The sequence below is a fragment of the Anabrus simplex genome, chromosome 5 (genome assembly GCF_040414725.1).
Source record: "Anabrus simplex isolate iqAnaSimp1 chromosome 5, ASM4041472v1, whole genome shotgun sequence".
In the NCBI taxonomy this organism is placed as follows: Eukaryota; Metazoa; Arthropoda; class Insecta; order Orthoptera; family Tettigoniidae; genus Anabrus; species Anabrus simplex.
In genome coordinates, this window is record NC_090269.1 from 185,987,957 (window position 1) to 186,009,769 (window position 21,813).

General features: G+C 41.0%; 1 protein-coding gene across 2 annotated transcripts in view; it reads right to left on the reverse strand.

The window, feature by feature from the left end:
• LOC136874428 (uro-adherence factor A) overlaps nucleotides 1–18,281 on the reverse strand; it is a 209,331-nt gene extending 191,050 nt beyond the window's left edge. For both annotated transcript variants that reach the window (XM_068227588.1, XM_068227587.1), the window contains exons 1-2: nucleotides 18,125–18,281; nucleotides 17,831–17,893 (exon numbers count right to left, since the gene is read on the reverse strand). In XM_068227588.1, the coding sequence (XP_068083689.1) occupies nucleotides 17,831–17,893; nucleotides 18,125–18,211 (150 nt within the window). In that variant the 5' untranslated portion in view covers nucleotides 18,212–18,281. The remainder of the gene's footprint in view (nucleotides 1–17,830; nucleotides 17,894–18,124) is intronic.
• Between the last annotated feature and the right edge of the window lie 3,532 nt (nucleotides 18,282–21,813).

The window sequence follows — 21,813 nt, forward strand, 5'->3', positions numbered from 1 at the left end:
GATACAAGTGTGGAAGTAATAGAGGTTTCTTTTGTGTGCATGGTATCTTTTACTGTAAGATTGGAGTTAGGAGTTCTACAGCTATACTACAGTGACCAGATAGCAGTTGACAACAATGTTTATAGTTGAAAGCCAGCGTAGGAGGTTGTATTGAGTTGGCACTGAAACTGATAAAATAATGTTGGTTATGGTGCAATTATAGCAAACTTGAATGGCATTCGAATTGTTAGTGAATGTAATAATGTAATGCTGGGTACATGCAGATGACAGCTCTTACAATAGTTTAGTGCCCGGTATAAGAAACCTGAAGGAAATGGGTTTTAGAGTTCATGGCGACTGGGAATATTTTTGAGGTTTGGTGGGTGCTTGATGGTAACTGTGAATCAATTTGGAAAGAAACCCGAGTGAGAGTAAAGGAAAAGAGAGAGAAGGTTAAATGCATGCTTCACTATTGATCTTACGGAGACCAGGATGGTTATGAAAGGTACTGTACTGAGTTATGTTCTTTAAGGAGTTTGGAGATAGAATTCATTGCCTAAACAATCTGACAGTCCCCCAGTTAGATAACATAACTCCTGACAATGAAATTCTTTCACAGGCTGTTGTTTGAGAAGCGTAGCTTCCAGGGGTTGAGGAAATTTGTTTACTCTGAGTGGTATGGTTGAAAGGCAGCACCATTTGATATGGAACAAGATAAAACTATCATTGCAGTGGTCCAGTTGGTGGTTGATGGATTTGATGAGAGCAAAATGTGCACTTCTGCAATAATGAAAATGGAGGCTGATAATGATGAAAGTGAGAGAAGTGGTTTCTTCATGTCAATGGACACTGTAATTGGAGATGAGTCAGATAAGGAAAGTGTCAAAGATATTTCTCCACAAGAAAAGATACATTGTCTAAAAGGCCCCATACACGCTCAGACTTAGTCGGAGGTAAGTCTGTGCAAACCAGTCTTTTCAGACGTACCGCTGGATGTATGTCGAAAGTCTGCCAACTAGAAGTCCATGGTGGCAGAAAATGAAAACGTAACATATGAATACGAAACTGCAAATATTCAGTAGCACTCAGATAGCATTTACACACATTCTCTTACTCCCTATCAGTGCCTTAGTGATTACATTTGACTTGCTAATTTACACTAATCCAGAACAATTGCGATTGCAGAAGCAATTCCTAGTGAAGTTCATCAAACAGTTGAACTTATCCTAAAGTCTTTGGGAAATTGAAGTAAAGGCTGAGTAGATATGAAGACAGAGAATTTCAGATCGTCACTTCCGCCTGTTGCGAGAAACCTTAACATAGGAGGTAGATGATAAGATCTCCTATGATTGTTTTCCTTTGTAGTGTTTCATTTTATCCTTCAAAGAAGCTTGTGTATATTTCCTCATTCATCCTTAAAATGCCACTCCAACCACTGGGCTCAAATTGTACCTACCTCACATGGAAAGTTCACATGCAAGACTTTTCTTCTCTCTTAACCTCGCTTCAGTCTTTTCTTGTAATTCTTTCTTGTTCACAGTGGAACAGGAAGCCAAATAATACTTCACCTCCCACATAACCTACTTCATAAATTTAACAAACATCCAAAGTTTATAATCATAAAAAGAAGAGACAAGTGTGTATCCGACTGCCTTTAGCAGCTTCTCTGCAACCCCTTACATCTGAATAAGCGTGTTTAGCCGCATACATCCAACTTGTCTCTAAGAGACAAATCTCTACAGAAAAGCATCACAGAATCTGCACGTATTTGGGGCCCAAAAGAACCTACACCAGATTAGGGGCAGGTGAAGCTTAGAAGTGAGAAAATTTCCTTTTGAGTTTTTGCATGAAGACATTGGTAGGTTATAGGAGCAAGGTATTCTGGTGCCTACAGGTATAGGTTTGACAAAATAATTGCCCCTTGATGCTGAATAAAACTGAACAACATGTAAATATTATCTACTACACAATCTTACATAACACTAGTTACAAATACCCACAAAATACACAGTTCAAAAAAATTAGGGGAACATGTTTTTGAACGTATGTCATGCTCCACAAAACAATACCTCACACCCAGGTACATTACCAACTAAACCTTTATTCTTTACCGTTGAAGTATACAAAAGAACATCAATGGATTCACGTTCATTTTCAGAGCACAAACAGAAATGTCCAAGTAGGGGGAAAACAAAGTGATAACGGTCCTCCAGGGTGGATTTTATCACAGTCGAAGAGCTTCAGGACGGTGTATGTCCTCCACGAGCATTTATCACAGCTTGGCACCTACATGGCATGCTCCGTATAAGTCGACGGAGGTCACGTTGTGGTGGAACAGCACACTTACGAACACTTCTGGCAAGCCTACCCCACACAGGCTCAATGTGATTAAGGTTAGGACTCACTGCTCGCCATTCCATCTCTTGAATGTCCAGTTCTCGCAAGACAGCTCTGGTGATGCGCGCTACATGAGCCCTGGCATTGTCGTGCACGAGTACGAATTCAGGGCCAATATCGTATGCAGCAACCAACACATGCTGGAGCAGTATCTGCTCGATGTACCCCACAGTGGTAAGATTACCACGGACAACGACAAGATCCGTACGGCCATCAATACTCACAGAACCTTGTCCCAATCGGTCGCCTTCCTGGACAACATTTGGCACGTACTGCTCACCACAGCGTCTCCATACACGTTGATGTCCATCACACTGTGTCAGGATAAATCTGGACTCGCCTGTGAACAACACAGGTCTCCATTGGCAAAGTGGGTACGGGCAAACAGAAGGCGAGCTGCGCGATGTTGCTGCGTTAAACGGGGCACTCGAACAGGACGTCTGGGTTGTAAGGACACTTCTCTTAACCTGTTCATTACTGTCTGGTCAGATACCATGACTCCAGTGACCCTCCTGAGGTCTTGTTGCAGTTTTCTGGCAGTTGCTGAACGACACCGCAATGCACAGATGGTCAGATATCGGTCATCCGGTGGGGTTGTTATGCGTCCACGACCTTGTCCAACCCTCCTTGTGAACTGGCCTGTCTCACTGTATCAATTCCACAGGCGGTGAATACCAGACCAAGAGACATTGAGATCCACAGCAACACAGCAAAAAGTCCATCCTTCCTGGATCAAAGTGACAGCCCTTGCGACATGAACCTCGTTAAGATGTCTCATGGGATGTGCTCATTGATGTACAATGTGCTCAAATGACCATAGTAGTCTGTGTATCTAACGACGACACATGGACGCACCACTATTCACTTTGTTTTCAGGGGTCACCTGACAGTTTAATGCATGGTTATGCCAACAGATAGAGTATAACTTCGAATTGACATACGCTGAGTAGCTGAGGTCTCAAGGTATGCTGTACGACCATTGAAACCCCATCTACAAAAATTAACGTTTACATACCAGACATTACAAAACATGTTCCCCTAATTTTTTTGAACTGTGTACTAATGGTGATATGGAACAGACACCACAGTTACTTACAACGAGGAAGATTTAAATGGCAACAATGAAGTCCTATATTATTCTTCTATCACTGATACTATCATATTTACCTACATTGCAGTGTCTTTCATTTTCGAACCTTCTGCAGTAGCTTACTGCTCTTTATTATCCAGTTATATGCCTATCAAAGTTTCAACATGGTTTGACTCTTCGTGCCAGAGCTGATGGTACTGATCTTGAATGTAGCCTGAATCTAGGAAATCTGAACCCTTCATGTAATACACAAACATTACAAACTTCACCGAAATAACTGCATTAACATATAATGGTATATCCAACATTTCTTGTATTTCTTCCAATAGTTGTAACTACTGAACAGCAAAAACAATACCAGTAATGGACTAGCAGACTATTAAATAAACACTGCCGTACCGCTTAATTACCCCTAGTTTGATACAGCAAAGTTGTTTTGAAAATAATGAGAGAGAGAGACTAGTGATTCACTTTCCTATACAAATGTGTAATGTTCTTATCTGTCAGCTTTCCCATTAGATAGCTTGAATAGGGAACAAACCTTCAGGCATGATACAGTGAGTTACAATGAAACTCATACATGATCATAATTTATTTGTTCCGTTATGAACAAAAAGTTGGGTGATTATATTTGTCATGTTTTTATGTGCAATATACTGTGTAGGCCTATATGTTGTATTATTAGGTCCTTGTTAGTTATCTTGTCCATAAATTAACACAAGTAACTCTGATTCTTTGGTATTACTCTGCAGCTCGATGTCAAAAGGAAACTCATACAGACCTTGATGGATAGGTATAGATACCGTACGTTTCACTGTCAAGTGCAATACGAAGCGCAGGAGACAAGTTAAGTTTATCGTCAAGCATTGTAAAGATAAGCTATATTGTAATAATGAGCCATCAAATAGGCCAGTCTTCGAAAGAAGAGAGGGAGTTGAAGATCTTTCATAATAAAACACGAAAATCATTACAAGAATATTGGCAAAATTATGGACAGAAGTCATTCAACTATGCAATGTATTATAGATATGTATAAAAGTACCAACCGGATTGAAAATAAGGACAAAGTAAGTCAGAAAAGAATCTTTAATTCCACAGATGAATGTTGGATACGAGAGGTTAGGAATAATCCAATTATTAGTGCTTCAAAACTTGCTGTGATGGTTGAGGAACATAAAGGGAAGAAAGCCCATCCAGAAACAATTAAGCACATTATCAGAAAAAGTAATAGACATGGAAGAGTTAGTAAGAAAATACCACTGGACAACAAACTACACGGGAAGAAAAGGTTACAGTCTGTTCAAAAGTACATAGGAAAACATTTTGACTTCTGGAAAATGGTAAAATTTGCAGATGAAAGAAATTCAACTTCCATGGATCAGATGGGAAAGCGACTATCTGGACATGCTCTATTGGTGAAAAATACCTAATTCCCTCCATGGGAATTTAGAATTTTCTATCTAGAGAAAACCGAATGAAGAGCTAAAATCTACCAATATGCGTCCAAGTGTTAAATACAATTTTCCTGCTAATGCTCAAAAACTCGGATTACAAGTATTATCAGGATAACAACCCCAAGCACAAAGCTCACATAGTGCGAATGTGGCTCCTGTATAACTGTCCAAAGGTGCTGGAAACACCTCCTTAGTCACCAGGTTTAAATGTCATAGAGAACTTGTGGCATTACTTAGAAGTGGCAATAAGGAAAGATAAGATTTCCAACAAAGAGGACCTGAAAGCTACTGTACATGAAGAATGGAAGAAATAAGTCCGTCATACTGTGAAAAATTGGTACGAACCATGCCTGCCCATTTGAGAGATGTTAGATGAGCCAAGGGATATCCCCCAACATCTACAAAATTTTGTAGATGATTGTGTCTTATTCCGAGCTTCAAGGACCTACCAGAGGTGTATGAGTTTCACTGTGATCTCTTTTGGTGTATGTTTGAGAAAAGCTTTATAATTTCCTTTGTAGATGATATATATTTATGTTCATTTTGAATACTGTAGTAGAAACTTGTGTATTGGATACAACAGAGTTAAAACCAGCTTGAAATAAAAAATATATATTTGTTGGTAAGTGCTCATAGAAATATTTGCTGATGTATGAGTTTCACTGTGACCAGTGGTGTATGCTGGGATCAGGACGCGGGCTACCAATGGACTTAGGTTACACCCCCCGCCCGCCTTTTCGACAGTTGGTTTAGTGAATGTCAAGTCTTAAGAGTTTTGAGCCACTGGAGTAGCCTGCTCTGTTGTCAAGGCTGTTTCACAAGCTATTGCCTAGGCCTCTGCCACTACCAATACTCAACGCCTGATCAGTGGAAATGGTAGCATAGTGTTTAGCAAATTAAAACCCGGCTTTGTGGCTAAATGGATAGAATGCTTGCCTTTGGTCCGATGGCCCCGGTTAATTCTTGGGATCAACCCCCTCGTACTTTTAATTTGCCTGATTCGGGGACTGGGTATTTAAAACGTCTTTGCCGTTTACTTCATCCTCACTGGGTCACCAACCAGCCTTTCCAGAGGCTATGCACTATTATAATCACCATCAAATTAAAATGTAGAATTTTACAGCATTAACTGCGGTCGTACAAGTCGTTCACTGGTTTATTAGCTTCCTCGGTAGATCGGTGATGGTGTCTGACCCATGATCACAGGTTTGATTCCAAACAACAAAAGAGAACACTAACACTAAAAGATAGCATTTCATTTTAGTAGATCTACCTACAAAAATAAAATTATATTACTCCTATAACAGCAGCCCTGGTGTCCTCCTACAAAGATGTAGAAGTAGACGGGAGTGAAATACCAGCACTCTGTTATCTATATAATTAAGTCAGAAGTATGAGGTCAGAAAGTACAATGAGGAAGGCATGGTTGCTTGGAATCGAACCCACGATCATGGGTCGGACACCACCACTGATCTACCGAGGAAGATAACAAATCAGTGAAGGACGGGTATGACCGTTGGTACTGCTGTAAAAATTTCCATTATAATTTTATAATAATAAAATGGAAAGAGACACCATGATGGAATGATAAAACAAGAGACACAGTCCTTAAAAAGAACAATGCCTACAGAAAATATTTCAAAAGTCAAACAGATAAGGACAAAGAACTCTATAAGTACATTACATTACATACATTATCATTATAGACTGTTATGCCTTTCAGCGTTCAGTCTGCAAGCCTCTGTGAATTTACTAAACGTTGCCACTATCCTCGATTTGCAACTAGTGTTGTGGCCTCATTTAGTTCTATACCTCTTATCTTTAAATCGTTAGAAACCGAGTCTAACCATCATCGTCTTGGTCTACCTCTACTTCTCTTACCCTCCATAGCAGAGTCCATTATTCTCCTAGGTAACCTATCCTCCTCCATTCGCCTCACATCACCCCACCACCGAAGCCGGTTTATGCGTACAGCTTCATCCATCGAGTTCATTCCTAAATTAGCCTTTATTTCTTCATTCCGAGTGCCCTCCTGCCATTGTTCCCACCTGTTTGTACCAGCAATCATTCTTGCTACTTTCATGTCTGTTACTTCTAACTTATGAATAAGATATCCTGAGTCCACCCAGCTTTCGCTCCCGTAAAGCAAAGCTGGTCTGAAAACAGACCGATGTAAAGATAGTTTCGTCTGGGAGCTGACTTCCTTCTTACAGAATACAGTCGATTGCAGCTGCGAGCTCACTGCATTAGCTTTACGGCACCTTGATTCAATCTCACTTACTATATTACCATCCTGGGAAAACACACAACCTAAATACTTGAAATTATCGACCTGTTCTAGCTTTGTATCACCAATCTGACATTCAATTCTGTTGAATTTCTTACCTACTGACATCAATTTAGTCTTCGAGAGGCTAATTTTCATACCATACTCACTGCACCTATTTTCAAGTTCCACGATATTAGACTGTAGGCTTTCGGCACAATCTGCCATTAAGACCAAGTCGTCAGCATAGGCCAGACCGCTTACTACATTTCCACCTAATTGAATCCCTCCCTGCCATTTTGTACCTTTCAGCAGATGATCCATGTAAACTACAAACAGCAAAGGTGAAAGATTACAGCCTTGTCTAACCCCTGTAAGTACCCTGAACCAAGAACTCATTCTAACATCAATTCTCACTGAAGCCCAATTGTCAACATAAATGCCTTTGATTGCTTTTAATAATCTGCCTTTAATTCCATAGTCCCCCAGTATGGCGAACATCTTTTCCCTCGGTACCCTGTCATATGCTTTCTCTAGATCTATGAAACAAACACAACTGCCTATTCCTCTCGTAGCATTTTTCAATTACCTGACGCATACTGAAAATCTGATCCTGACAGCCTCTCTGTGGTCTGAAACCACATTGGTTTTCATCCAACTTCCTTTCAACGACTGATCGCACCCTCCCTTCCAAGATGCCAGTGAATACTTTGCCTGGTATACTAATCAGTGAGATACCTCGACAGTTGTTGCAATCCTTCCTGTTCCCTTGCTTATAGATAGGGGCAATTACTGCTTTTGCCCAATCTGAAGGTACCTTACCAACACTCCACGCTAATTTTACTAATCTATGAAGCCATTTCATCCTTGCCTTCCCACTATACTTCACCATTTCAGGTCTAATTTCATCTATTCCTGCTGCGTTATGACAATGGAGTTTATTTACCATCCTTTCCACTTCCTCAAGCATAATTTCACCAATATCATTTTCCTCCTCCCCTTGAGCTTCGCTGTTCACAACACCACCAGGATGATTTCCTTTTACATTGAGAAGATGTTCAAAATATTCCCTCCACCTCTCCAGTGATTCCCTGGGATCTATTATGAGTTCACCTGAATTACTCAAAACACTGTTCATTTCCTTTTTCCCTCCCTTCCTAAGATTCTTTATTACTGTCCAGAAAGGTTTCCCTGCTGCTTGACCTAGCCTTTCCAGGTTGTTACCAAAATCTTCCCATGACTTCTTTTTGGATTCAACAATTATTTGTTTCGCTCTGTTTCTTTCATCTACATACAACTCTCTATCTGCCTCGGCCCTTGTTTGGAGCCATTTCTTATAAGCCTTCTTTTTACGTTTACAAGCTGCTCTCACTTCATCATTCCACCAAGATGTTCGCCTTTTCCCGTCTTTACACACAGTTGTTCCAAGGCATTCCCTGGCTGTTTCTACTACAGCATCCCTATATGCCATCCATTCACTTTCTATATCCTGAACCTGCTTAATGTCTACTGTTCGAAACTTCTCACTAATCATATCCATGTACTTCCGTCTAATTTCCTCGTCCTGGAGATTTTCTACCCTTATTCGTTTGCAGACAGATTTCACTTTCTCTACCTTAGGCCTAGAGATACTTAGTTCACTACAGATCAGATAGTGGTCTGTATCATCGAAAAATCCCCGGAAAACTCGTACATTCCTAACAGATTTCCTGAATTCGAAGTCTGTTAAGATATAGTCTATTATGGATCTGGTACCCCTAGCCTCCCACGTGTAGCGGTGAATAGCCTTATGCTTGAAGAATGTATTCGTAACAGCTAAACCCATACTAGCACAGAAGTCCAGCAAACACTTCCCATTCCCATTAGCTTCCATATCTTCCCCACATTTACCAATCACCCTTTCGTATCCTTCAGTTCTATTCCCAACTCTCGCATTGAAATCGCCCATTAGCACTATTCTATCCTTGCTGTTTACCCTGACTACGATGTCACTCAATGCTTCATAAAACTTGTCAACTTCATCCTCATCTGCACCCTCACATGGTGAATACACGGACACAATTCTAGTCCTAATTCCTCCAACTGACAAATCTACCCACATCATTCGCTCATTTACGTGCCTAACAGAAACTATGTTCCGTGCAATGGTATTCCTGATAAAGAGCCCTACCCCAGACTCTGCCCTTCCCTTTCTAACACCCGTCAAGTACACTTTATAATCTCCTATCTCTTCCTCGTTATCTCCCCTTACCCGAATATCACTTACTCCTAGCACATCCAGATGCATCCTCTTTGCTGACTCAGCCAGTTCTACTTTCTTTCTTCCATAAGCCCCATTAATATTGATAGCTCCCCATCGAATTCCATTTCGTTCGCCAAGTTGTTTCCAAGGAGTCCCTCGCCTGTCAAATGGGAGTGGGACTCCGTTACTCCCATAGGTCCGAGGCTTGCTTAAAATGTTCTGAGCTCGGTCGATTCATGAAGCAGGATGCTGCCCTACTTGCACATAGTCCAAGTGAGGATCTCTCCTCTAACGGGTTATGGACCACCGGTGGATTGTATAGTCCTAGCCGCCTGAGCACAAGGAGGACCACGACTCAGAATATGTCCGAGATGCCCACTCCCATTCCATAGCAACTGGTATCCAAAGGAACCTAAGCAGATTGTCAGAGCAGAAAGAGAAAAATGGTTGAATGAATGGAGTGATAAACTAAATGAAGTTGTACATGGCAACAGAAAAATGTTGTATGGAACGATGAAGAATACAAGGAGGGACAAAGAACAGATCAATTATCTGACTAGTGATAGTGGGTATCTCATTACAGATGACAGAGAGATCAAAGAAGAATGGAAGAATTATTTAATTTATATTATTTTATATATTATATTATTTACATTGGTATTATAAATTTACTCATTTTAGGTGGATCAAAAGGTTAATTGCACTAACGCGCTGCAGTTGCGCACTGTATGTCTCAAACGTGGTCACAGCAGAGAAAGACACAGACACTGCCCACACGTCTGTTAGGCAGGTCGCTGTAGTGTCTCGTCTAGTATTATGTGAATAGCGGCCAAATGCAATGGCGCGTCAACTGAACGTTCACTCCAAATATGAGGTGCGTGCAACAATCCGATTCCTATGGGCAAAGGGAAGAATTGCACGGACATTCATCATGAAATTAGTGCTGTGTATGGGGAGCGAGCCATTTCCCGGCAAGGTATCGTAAAGTGGTGTCAGCAATTTGAACCCGGATGCACGGATATCATGGACAATCATTACGAAGGCAGGCCCGCAACGTCCAGGACCCATGCAAAGGTCAACAGTGTGCATGCGATCATTAGACAGAACCGGCGCATTAAACTGAGAGAAATCGCAACGCAGCTGAACATGTCGTATGGCAGTGTGTTCGCCATTGTTCACGAGGACCTTAGATATCGTAAGCTGTGTCAAAGATGGGTCCCACATCTTTTCACCGATGAGCACAAGGGACGTTTCCAATCCTCCCTGGCATTTTTGCGATGCTATGCCGCAGACGGCAACGGGTTTCTGCAACGAATCATCACAGGCGACGAAAAGTGGGTCCACCACTTCACCCCCGAAATGAAGCGAAAATCAATGGAATGGGTGCACCCCTCATCACCACAACGAAAGAAGGTCAAGGTTCAACCTTCAGCCGGAAAGGTTATGGCGACAGTGTTCTTTGACATGGAGGGTTTGCTGCACGTGGAATTCATGCCGAAAGGAACAACGATCAAGGCGGCGTTGTATTGTCAAACGTTGCACCGGTTGCGTAAAGCGATTAAAGAGAAGCGCCGGGGGAAATTGAGCCCCGATGTGATTTTGTTGCACGATAATTCAACACCTCACAAGGCCTGTCAAACGAGAGAACTGTTGCAGCGTTTCAAGTAGGAGGTCTGGCAAAATCCACCCTACAGTCCCGACCTAACGCCATGTGACTTTCATCTGTTCGGTAAGCTCAAAATGGAGCTCGGTGGTCGACGTTTCCAGACCGATGAGGAGGTGAAGGTCGCTGTCTCCGAGTGGTTGCAGAACACTGGAGGAAATTTCTATGCATCCGGCATCGACAAGTTGGTCGTGCATTCGCAGAAATGTTTGAAGTCTCTTGGAAACTATGTGGAAAAGTGACGTTACAGTGTATGTCGTTATAGTCATGTTGCTGTTGTATAGGTGGTGTAATAAATGGCCATAGCTGGGAAGTGCAACTTGTTTTCTGATCAGCCATCATAATTTTATAATAATAAAATGGAAAGAGACACCATGATGGAATGATAAAACAAGAGACAGTCCTTAAAAAGAACAATGCCTACAGAAAATATTTCAAAAGTCAAACAGATACGGACAAAGAACTCTGAAAGTTGGCAGAAAAAAAGAAAAGAATCTAAGCAGGTTGTCAGATCAGAAAGAGAAACATAGTTGAATGAATGGAGTGATAAACTAAATGAAGATGTAGATGGCAACAGAAAAATGTTGTATGGAACGATGAAGAATACAAGGAGGGACAAAGAACAGATCAATTATCTGACTAGTGATAGTGGGTATCTCATTACAGATGACAGAGAGATCAAAGAAGAATGGAAGAATTATTTATTTATATTATTTTATATATTATTTACATTGGTATTATAAATTTACTCATTCGGGACAAATATTTCACTTTCCCTATGGGAATCAACATCTATATCATCTGATGGCCAAGCAGGCGTCTATTTTTGGTAATGAGACAAAGTATCTTATAGTGTATTGGCACCGCTGGTGGCTCCAAGTAGCCTACGCAGTGGCCCACACGCTATGCACGCTAACCATGCGTCTCGGTGGGTGTGCTATGTACCAACTGATGAGCCCAACTTAGCACACAGGGGGCGAAACGCTGGCAAACAGGAATGAGTTAGCTGGAAAATTTATGTCCAATAATGGACCATTTATATTGGTATTATAAATTTACTCCTTCAGGACAAATATTTCATATTTCCTATGGGAGTCAACATCTATATCAGCCCTGTCCAACGCGGCGCCCACGGGCGCCAAGGTGCCCTTTTATGGCACCCTTCGCAATTAATTTCCAAATTAAATTTTACTTAATATTTGAAAACAAGACAGATCGTCATCTACTTGTCATCGATTGTTCAGAAATAATTTAAGTATGTCAGATTTGGAGTATGGTGACGTCATCCTTCATACAGATGTAAGATGGCTTAGTAGGGGGAAAACACTCGAATGGTTTTGCTGCCTGTTGGATGAGAAACGAGACTTTATGAAATCATCTCCTGGGAAATATTATCACGAACATGATGATATATCTTGCTAATCGAATTAGCATTCTTGGCAGACATCACCTCAAATTTAAATGAGTTAAATCTCGAATTGCAAGGAAAAGATCATAATATTTCAAGTATGATAAGTATTGTCAAGTATTGAAAAGAAACTTAAGGTATGAATTTTCCATTTAAATAGAAATTCCCTTTCACATTTTCCAAATTTGAAATCTATGGCAGATACAGTAAATGGCGGCAAGCATGATTTTTCATCTCTTGCTAAACATCTTGAAACTCTTGGGTCCGAATTTGGTAGCAGTTTTAGCCATTTTCAATGCTTGAACCAGTGATCATGTCTGTCAATAATCCCTTCGCTTCTGTTGACGTTTGTGAGCTTGGAGGGATGGTGTGTGAAATATTCGAAAATTATAATCCTGAAGAATTAGGAATGAAAATTTTAAGCCTTCAGTCAGGCCTTTCTTTGAAATCCTTCTACGCAACAGGTGGCAATTTCTGGACTCTGGTGGACGGTAAAAAATATCCCATTACCCGCAGTGTTGCTCTGAAGATGCAATCTTGTTTTGATTCAACCTATCTTTGTGAAGTTGAGTTTTCGACTATAAACATAATAAAAAACAAATACCGATCCTGCCTGACAGACTCACACCTGGATGATGCGTTAAGAGCAGCCTGTTCCAGTTACACACCAGACTTTCCTCAACTTGCAGCGAGCATGCAGTGCCAGATTTTACATTAATTATGTGAGTAAATATATTTTCATATAATTTTTAATTTTAGATTTATTATTATTATTTTAATATAGTCGTTGTAGTACCGATAACAATAGTCAAATTAGTGGAATCGTACCTGGCGCCCACATACCCTTAGTTATCATGCGAATGTGCTCGCATAGAAACAAACGTTGGACAGCCCTAATCTATATCATCTGATGGCCAAGCAGGCATCAACTTTTGGTAATGAGACAAAGTCTCTCATAGTGCATTGGCACTGTTGGTGGCTCCAAGTAACCTACGCAGTGGCCTCCATGGTAAGCACTAGCCATGCGTCTTGGTGGGTGTGCTATGTACCAACTGATGAGCCCAACATAGCACACGGGGGCAAAATGCTGGCAAACAGGAAGGAGTTAGCTGGAAAATTTATAATGTCCAATAATGGACCATTTATATTGGCATTATAAATTTACTCATTCGGGACAAATATTTCAGGTTCCCTATGGGAATCAACATCTGTATCATCTGATGGCCAAGCAGGCATCAATTTTTGGTAATGAGACAAAATCTCTCATACTGCATTGGCACTGCTGGTGGCACCAAGTAGCCTACGCAATGGCCTCCACAGTATGAACTAGCCATGCGTCTTCGTGGGTGTGCTATGTACCAACTGATGAGCCCAACTTAGCACACGGGGGCAAAATGCTGGCAAACAGGAAGGAGTTAGCTGGAAAATTTATAATGTCCAATAATGGACCATTTATATTGGCATTATAAATTTACTCATTCGGGACAAATATTTCAGGTTCCCTATGGGAATCAACATCTGTATCATCTGATGGCCAAGCAGGCATCAATTTTTGGTAATGAGACAAAATCTCTCATACTGCATTGGCACTGCTGGTGGCACCAAGTAGCCTACGCAATGGCCTCCACAGTATGAACTAGCCATGCGTCTTCGTGGGTGTGCTATGTACCAACTGATGAGCCCAACTTAGCACACGGGGGTGAAACGCTGGCAAACAGGAATGAGTTAGCTGGAAAACTTATAATGTCCAATAACGGACCATTTATATTGGTATTATAAATTTACTCATTCGGGACAAATATTTCAGGTTCCCTATGGGAATCAACATCTATATCATGTGATGGCCAAGCAGGTATCAATTTTTGGTGATGAGACAAAGTCTCTCATAGTGCAGTGGCACTGCTGGTGGCTCTAAGTAGCCTACGCAGTGGCCTCCGAGGTATGCACTAGCCACGCGTCTTGGTGGGTGTGCTATGTACCAACTGATGAGCCCAACTGAGCACATGGGGGCAAAACACTGGCAAACAGGAATGAGTTAGCTGGAAAATTTATAATGTCCAATAATGGACCATTTATATTGGTATTAAAATATTCAAGACCAAGAGGACGGCCAAGAATGCGATATACAAACATGGTGAAAAACGACATTCAGCAACGAGAAGGGGACTGGGACAAAATAAAGAAGGAGAAAAGTACAAAGACAGAAGTTGGTGGAGGGGCTTCATTCGCCGACCCATCGTATAGATGGAACGACATGGGACATGTACGTATGTAACAATAATAAGTTTCTTCTGGAAAGGCTCGGTGATGACATAATAAGAATAAAATAGATATTGCAAAGATGTCATAAACACCCAGTCCCCAAGCTACAGAAATTAAGAGTATGATGAAGTGGATTCTGGAAAAGATGTGGGGTAGGCTTACCATTTCAAACAATCATCAATTTATCTGCATACTTAAGTTGCGAGAATCGTTTATCCAGTACCTGTTTTATATGGTTCTGCCTTTTTACAAAAGTAACCCCATTACAAGATATTAGAATCATTCTGTACTGACGCTTTTCACTTTACAAAGGAAAATTTAATGTGTTCTCCTATTCAATACATAACATAAATCCATCCTTAGAAGGAGTAATAAAAGTCAAACATGTTTAGACTCGTTTGAGCCATCTTCAGTGAAAAAACAGGGTTAAAGTTATTTACATAATATACTGTGTTTCAGTATTGACAGTCTACTTTGTAGTCACCAACTTTGAAATATATTGGCGGTTTTCCATCACGTGTCACGTATATTTCACGTGGCACATGTCTCCTTTCAAACTTAGATTCTCATGTTTTTCGCTTCCCTCTTAACTATTCGTGGTGATGGTGACTCTACAAAGACTGTCAATACTGAATTTTTAACACAGTGATTTCATCCTGTTTTTTAATTATATCACACTGTGAAATTTTTATATTAAGAGGTCCACAACCTCACTATAAACACTTATTGTTCGTTTCCATCTTATTTCATTTGTTTTCATTCTTTTCTTCACACTTTTTAGCTTGAATTATTGTAAAAATGTTAACTTTTTTTCACTGAAGATGTCTCAAACGAGTTGATTATTACTCCATCTAATGATGGAAATGTGTACATATCTGAACTGTTTTTTATTTCCGTCATGTCTCTTTTGTTTTTCATTTGTTCCTTCATTATGTTTTTAACACATTTTAAGCTTCTATTATGTAAATAACTTTTAACACACTTTTTTCACTGAAGATGGCTCAAACGAGTCAAAACTTGTTTGACTTTTATTACTCCATCTAAGGATGGATTTGTATTATGTACTGAATAGGACACATTAAATTTTCCTTTGTACAGTAACCGTACACGGTCAGGCACATTGTACACTGTAACTACAAATAAACTAAAATTGTTCTGAGAACAGTAATGCTTGTTGTTTAAAGGGTCCTAACATGAGAGCAGTAATACTACTGAAATACAGTGAAATCTTGGATTGCAAGCATAATTCTTTCCAACAACATGCTTGTAATCCAAAGCGCTCGTATATCAAAGCAAGTTTTCCCATAAGAAACCATTGAAACGCGTATGATTCGTCCACAACACAAAAATATTTATTCGCATACCATTTTTAAAACAAAATATAACGTAAAACAAATTAAAGTGCACTTTACCTTACCACAGAATCATTGTCGGTGTGAGGGAAACTAGAGATGACATGAGAAAAGTTATTGTGTAGCACGAATTTCACGAACGGAATCACTGCTATCTGTTGGATCACTGGAATTGTTTTCTTTTCGTGCAATTTTAACAAGGAACCTGTCCAATGACTGATGCTTTTGCCTGTTTTTGAGGATTTCACGAAAATGTGACATTGCATTGTCATTAAACTGGTTCATCGCTCGCACTACTACAGCCTTATTCGGGTGGTGTTTCTCTACACATTTTGCAACGTTTCCCACATTTTGCACTTCTCCTGAATCTCAGTTGAAGTGAGATTCCGTTGACTTTTCCTCCTCCTCTTCCCCGGACAAGATCTCCTCCATAACATCCTCCTGTTGTTCGCGATGCAGATCCATCATTTCGTTGGTGGTCAGTTCCTGGCTATGTTCTTCCACCTGCTCTTGAATGTCAACGTCATTCACCTCCAGCCCCATAGTCTTCCATAAGAACACAATTTCATCAACAATCGGCGGCTCACTGTCACCAACAATCCCCTCAATGTCACGTCCAAACACATAGTCAGGCCACAGCTTTCCCCAAGCGGAAGTGGAGTTCTCTTGGTGACTCCATCCCCGGCTTTATCAATGATCTTTGGGCAGTTCACAATGGGGAAATGATTTCTCCCAAACTCACGGAGGGTAAGGATTATTCCTTCGGTCACTTCGAAGCATCGCTAAAATAGTGCTTTGGTGTATAGCTTCTTGAAGTTCGAAATGACTTGCTGATCCATAGGCTGGAGTAGTGTTGGGTGGAAGGAACTTACCCTTAACGAACTTGAATTCATCCAGTAAGTCGTCCTTAAGGCCTCAAAGCCTGGAGGTTGAGCAGGAGCATTGTCCATAACCAGCAAGACTCTGAGCGGCTAATTATTTTCTGAAAGGTATTTCTTCAATATAGGACCAAAGACCATGTTCATCCATTCAACAAAGGCACAGGGGAGGGGAAAACCTAGGCAAACGTGACGCTCGTATTGCGAAACTTCACTCGCTTATCAAGTTACAATTTATTTAAAATGTTTGCTCGTCTTTCAAAACAGTCGTAGACCAAGTTACTCGCATTGCGAGGTTTCACTGTACACAAATAATTTTCTCAGCTAAGAACACTCAGCAAGATATCTTGTTCATGCAACAGCAAACACATGACACCACAGTACATGGGTCAATTGTGTCTGTTCAGAGTCTTCTGGAGAACTTCAAGTCAATGAGCTCTCTCCCTCCTTAGCAGAGGCAGAGCGAGTGGCGATCTGAAGGACCAAAGCCTTGCCTACCTATCTCCTCGGTCCCCGCACCTATGGAATATTCAGCAGCTAGGCACACAAGGTGAGGTGAGGGGAGAGGGACGCAGTGCCTGGACTACAATATCAGTCTCCGATGCCTTGCACTCAAAAATATGAGCGACGTTTTTTCTAATGACTTTATTTCAAGTTTTTTAAATGGAACAATGTGTCATATCCTTACGTTATGATGTGATTTAGGTTTTCATCTTTCTCATTTGAGGTTTGGGCTTCACCGATAGCCTTGGTAGCCCTCAGTAGCCTATATGCAACCGAGTGTGACTCAATGTATATACCAGTATAATAAAACACTACATTGCAAAGGCAATACTTACATCCAAATCCACTTCAAGTTTATTTATGTCATCCGTTGCAGTGTTAAGTCTTTCCAGTTCAATCTGTAAAATGTCACACAAGAAAATGCACATGAAAATTCCATTGAGAATTGCTGTTCTTAATTTGTTTCTGACTATATAACAACTGCCATGATTGAAATAAATTTCTTTAACAACACTAAATGCATTGCATTTTGTGTCATTATGATCACGGTTACGTCAAATGTTGCGTCCATACAAATGTCAAAATACGATTATAACATAAGCCCCAAAGACAAATTCGTTTTATTTTACCTGTACACGGGGATCAACTTCATCGTTACTTTTATCAAAATCTTTGGAGTCTCTTGATATTTCCGAATGTATTTTAGTTGCCATCATTCTATAATACAGAGAAAATAATAAGTACAAATTTATTTACATCTTTACTTCCCCTGAAACGTCGGCGGGAGCCATATTGGTTGCTGATAAACAAATGAAATACCATTATGCGCACGCATGTCGCGAGTCGCTGGCAGGTTACGACGGATACAGTATATAGGTCAAGACCGTGTGTACTGTGTTATGCAATGAAGTACTCTTCGTATATGATCTTTTCACGGATAGCATTTTTTTTTTTTTACGCATGCATGAGAGAACTGTGCAGAATGTAACAGATACTGCTTCTATATGGTACAACTTCTGTAGATGTTAGAATAATATATGGGAGTTTGGAATCAATACCGTACGGAAGGCTGCTTAACAGATCCTAAGAGATTACTGATAACTTCTGTTGCAATAAATATATTCCCATTTATATGAGGGCTCAAGAACTCTGCAACTCTGGGTTACATTAATTAGGTTATGCCCCCCCCCCCCAAAAAAACCAAACCCCTTAGCACTACAGTCCTTGAAGAGCCTTGGCCTACCAAGCGAAGACTATGGTAGTAAGCTGCACGGCCGTAACCATGGACGAGGTTGGGTGGGGGAGGGGGCTTAAAATCAATTTGTTTTGGGTGATTTCCGACAAAAGAGTAGCGTTACAAAAATGTTGCAAAGTTTGGGCTGGGAAGAATTGGGAGAAGGGAGACGAGCTGCTCGACTAAGTGGTATGTTCCGAGCTGTCAGTGGAGAGATGACGTGGAATCACATCAGTAGACGAATATACCGTATTCGGGTCATGTCTTTAAAAGTAGGAAAGATCACAATATGAAGATAAAGCTGGAATGTAAGAGGACAAATTGGGGCAAATATTCATTTGTAGGTAGGGGAGTTAGGGATTGGAATAACTTACCAAGGGAGATGTTCAATCAATTTCCAATTTATTTGCGATCATTTAAGAAAAGGCTAGGAAAACAACCGATGGGGAATCTACCACCTGGGCGACTGCCCTAAATGCAGATCAGTAGCGATTGATTAAACCCCACCCCGAAAATAAAAATTAACTCTACACATTTATACAGCACATGTGTGTTTTGAAACACGGTAGATTTGAAATATAATTATGAAAACAATCATGTGCAAAATAAATAATTGAATTTAACCCACCGTATAAAACCTGTGCCATCTTTAACTGTTTCTCCATCAAGGGCGGATCCAGGGAGCATATTTAGAGGTGGGGGGGGGGCTTTCGACCGACAGCTCTAGTGGGCATGAAAATTTGGCAGGATGAGGTGTTTGCAGTAAACCCAAAATATAATTAATCTTACCTACACATTGAAAGTGCTTCTAGACACCAGAAAGTAAATCAATTCATTAGTCAATCAAAATGCTTCATTTGCAAATAGAGGTATTCGCCTTAGTAGCAAATGTCAAGTAAAATAATAATTGAAAGGACACAGCCACCAAGAGGTGACGCCATCTAGGCAGTCAGCGTGTCGATTTCGATGTTCCATTTTACTCCGCCAGATCGCAAGGTTTTAATCAATTTGTCGTGTAGACAGCAAATGTACCACCATAGATCTTTAATATGCCGACGACGTACCACATGAACTAGCGCAGGTTTTTACATGTTTTGGTAGCCTTCAGCAATTCGACGCCGCCCGATCGGTGTGAGAAATATGCGACGGCTACCTGCGCAAGGCTGCAGCAGGTTAAATAAGCGAGGCAAATTAACCCAATTTGTGTCAATCAACAATGGGACATTGACTGGTGGCCGTGGTGGTGGTGGTGGTGGTGATGGTGATTATAAGTTTAATAGGGAGTTCAACTAGGCAACCATCCTCTACTAACACTAATCAGAAGGTAAACATGAAAGAGATCAGACATTTCGAAAAATATAGGCATCGATCAAAGAAAGACAAGGGTAACGAAGGGTGTGAAAATGAAAGAATCCCTTGGACTCGAATTTTCCAATACCGTCCAGCTCGTAAAAGAACAAGAGTTGATCAAACGAGAAAATGACTGGACGCAGCCGCGAGTTGGCCGATTCACTCAAGCTACGACGGATAGACATTGCCTGTATCCAGTAGACAAAGTGGAAAGGTGCCCAAATCTGTGACATTAGTGAATGATACAAGCTCTTGCACTATGGCACAACATCCTGGCGAATCGGCGTGGCAATTGCCGTCTCCGAAAGGTTGTGAATAACATCACCTACGTAGACCGTACATGCATTCGCTTGTCCCCGGGTCAGCAATAGTATGCATTATCTCTTGTTATACACCACAGGTAGGATGCCAATTAGAAGAACAAGATGGATTTTGGACAGAACTGGAGTCATACCGTACATCCACTTTGTTGACATCAGCGAACATCTGTTAATCGCTGGAGATCTCAAAAGCTACGTTGCCTACTCAAGGAATGGTTTTGAATGAGTGAATAGTGGATACGCGTTAGGCATGCGTAACGAAGCTGGTGAACACGCGTTCGAATGTGACTTGGCAAAAGTAAATACATTCTTCAAGAAACGCCTTTACAACATTATCACATTTAGCAGTGGTCGTCCCAAGTCGCAAGTCGATTACTGGATAGTGGAGGGGAAGGATCTGAGGCTAGTAATGGACTATAAAGTGATACCATCAGACGACATCACTCCTCAGCATATACTCCTGGTTATTGAATTTTAGCTTCATCTTCACCTACCTTTCAGACCTGCCACCACCACAGAACGCATCAAGTGGTGGAAGCTTCATGTCAAAGCAACAGTGTTAATGGACATCATCAATCCTCTCCTGAATACTGACCGCCTTGTACAGAATACATGGCGTGTGATCGCTGTACGAATTCCATCGAGTGCGGAAGACACAGACAAAGCAAGGAAAGCGTTTCGTAGACAAACAGGTCTGGTGGTGGAATGACGATGTCCAGCGCTCAGTGAAGTCTAAGATTACCAATAAGAACCGATACCGATCTGGTCGGATTTGGGGTACTCAAATCTGTCGCCAAACGAACAGTGGAAACCACTACGGATAATTATTTTCGTGATTTCTATGAATAATTGGATTAAACCGGAGGAGCCAATACTATTTATAGGATCACCAGATCTCGTCATCGTGCCACTGAATATATTGGTCATGTCATTTACACCAAGGCCAAACATGGACTGCTCCTCCAAGGAAAGGCTACTTAGAGAGTGACGTTTCACTTTCATTTGTAATGAGGAGTTCTCACACCCAAATATCGCCCCAGCCAAGCCAGCAAAGCGTGTAGTTCTACCCACAGTGCCTGCCGAGGCTGCAGCTGCCACCTGCCCAACGAAAAATATCAAAGCAACTAGACCTGATGATATCTCTCTTGAAGTTTGGAAGGACATGAGCAACGTGGAATTGAATTTCCAGCAAAATTCGTCAACAAATCCATTTAAGACAATAACATACCATCAACCTGGAAGACCAGTATATGGAAAGACAAAGGTGATGTTACCATCTGCGCCAACAACTAAATAATTCGTCTCCTCTCTGCCACACCATGAAAACCTTCGAGCTGGTGATTGACCCGCGCCTTGAAGCATCGCTACTGTCTCATCAAACCAACGTGACGTCGTTAATGGCTGCAGAACACGA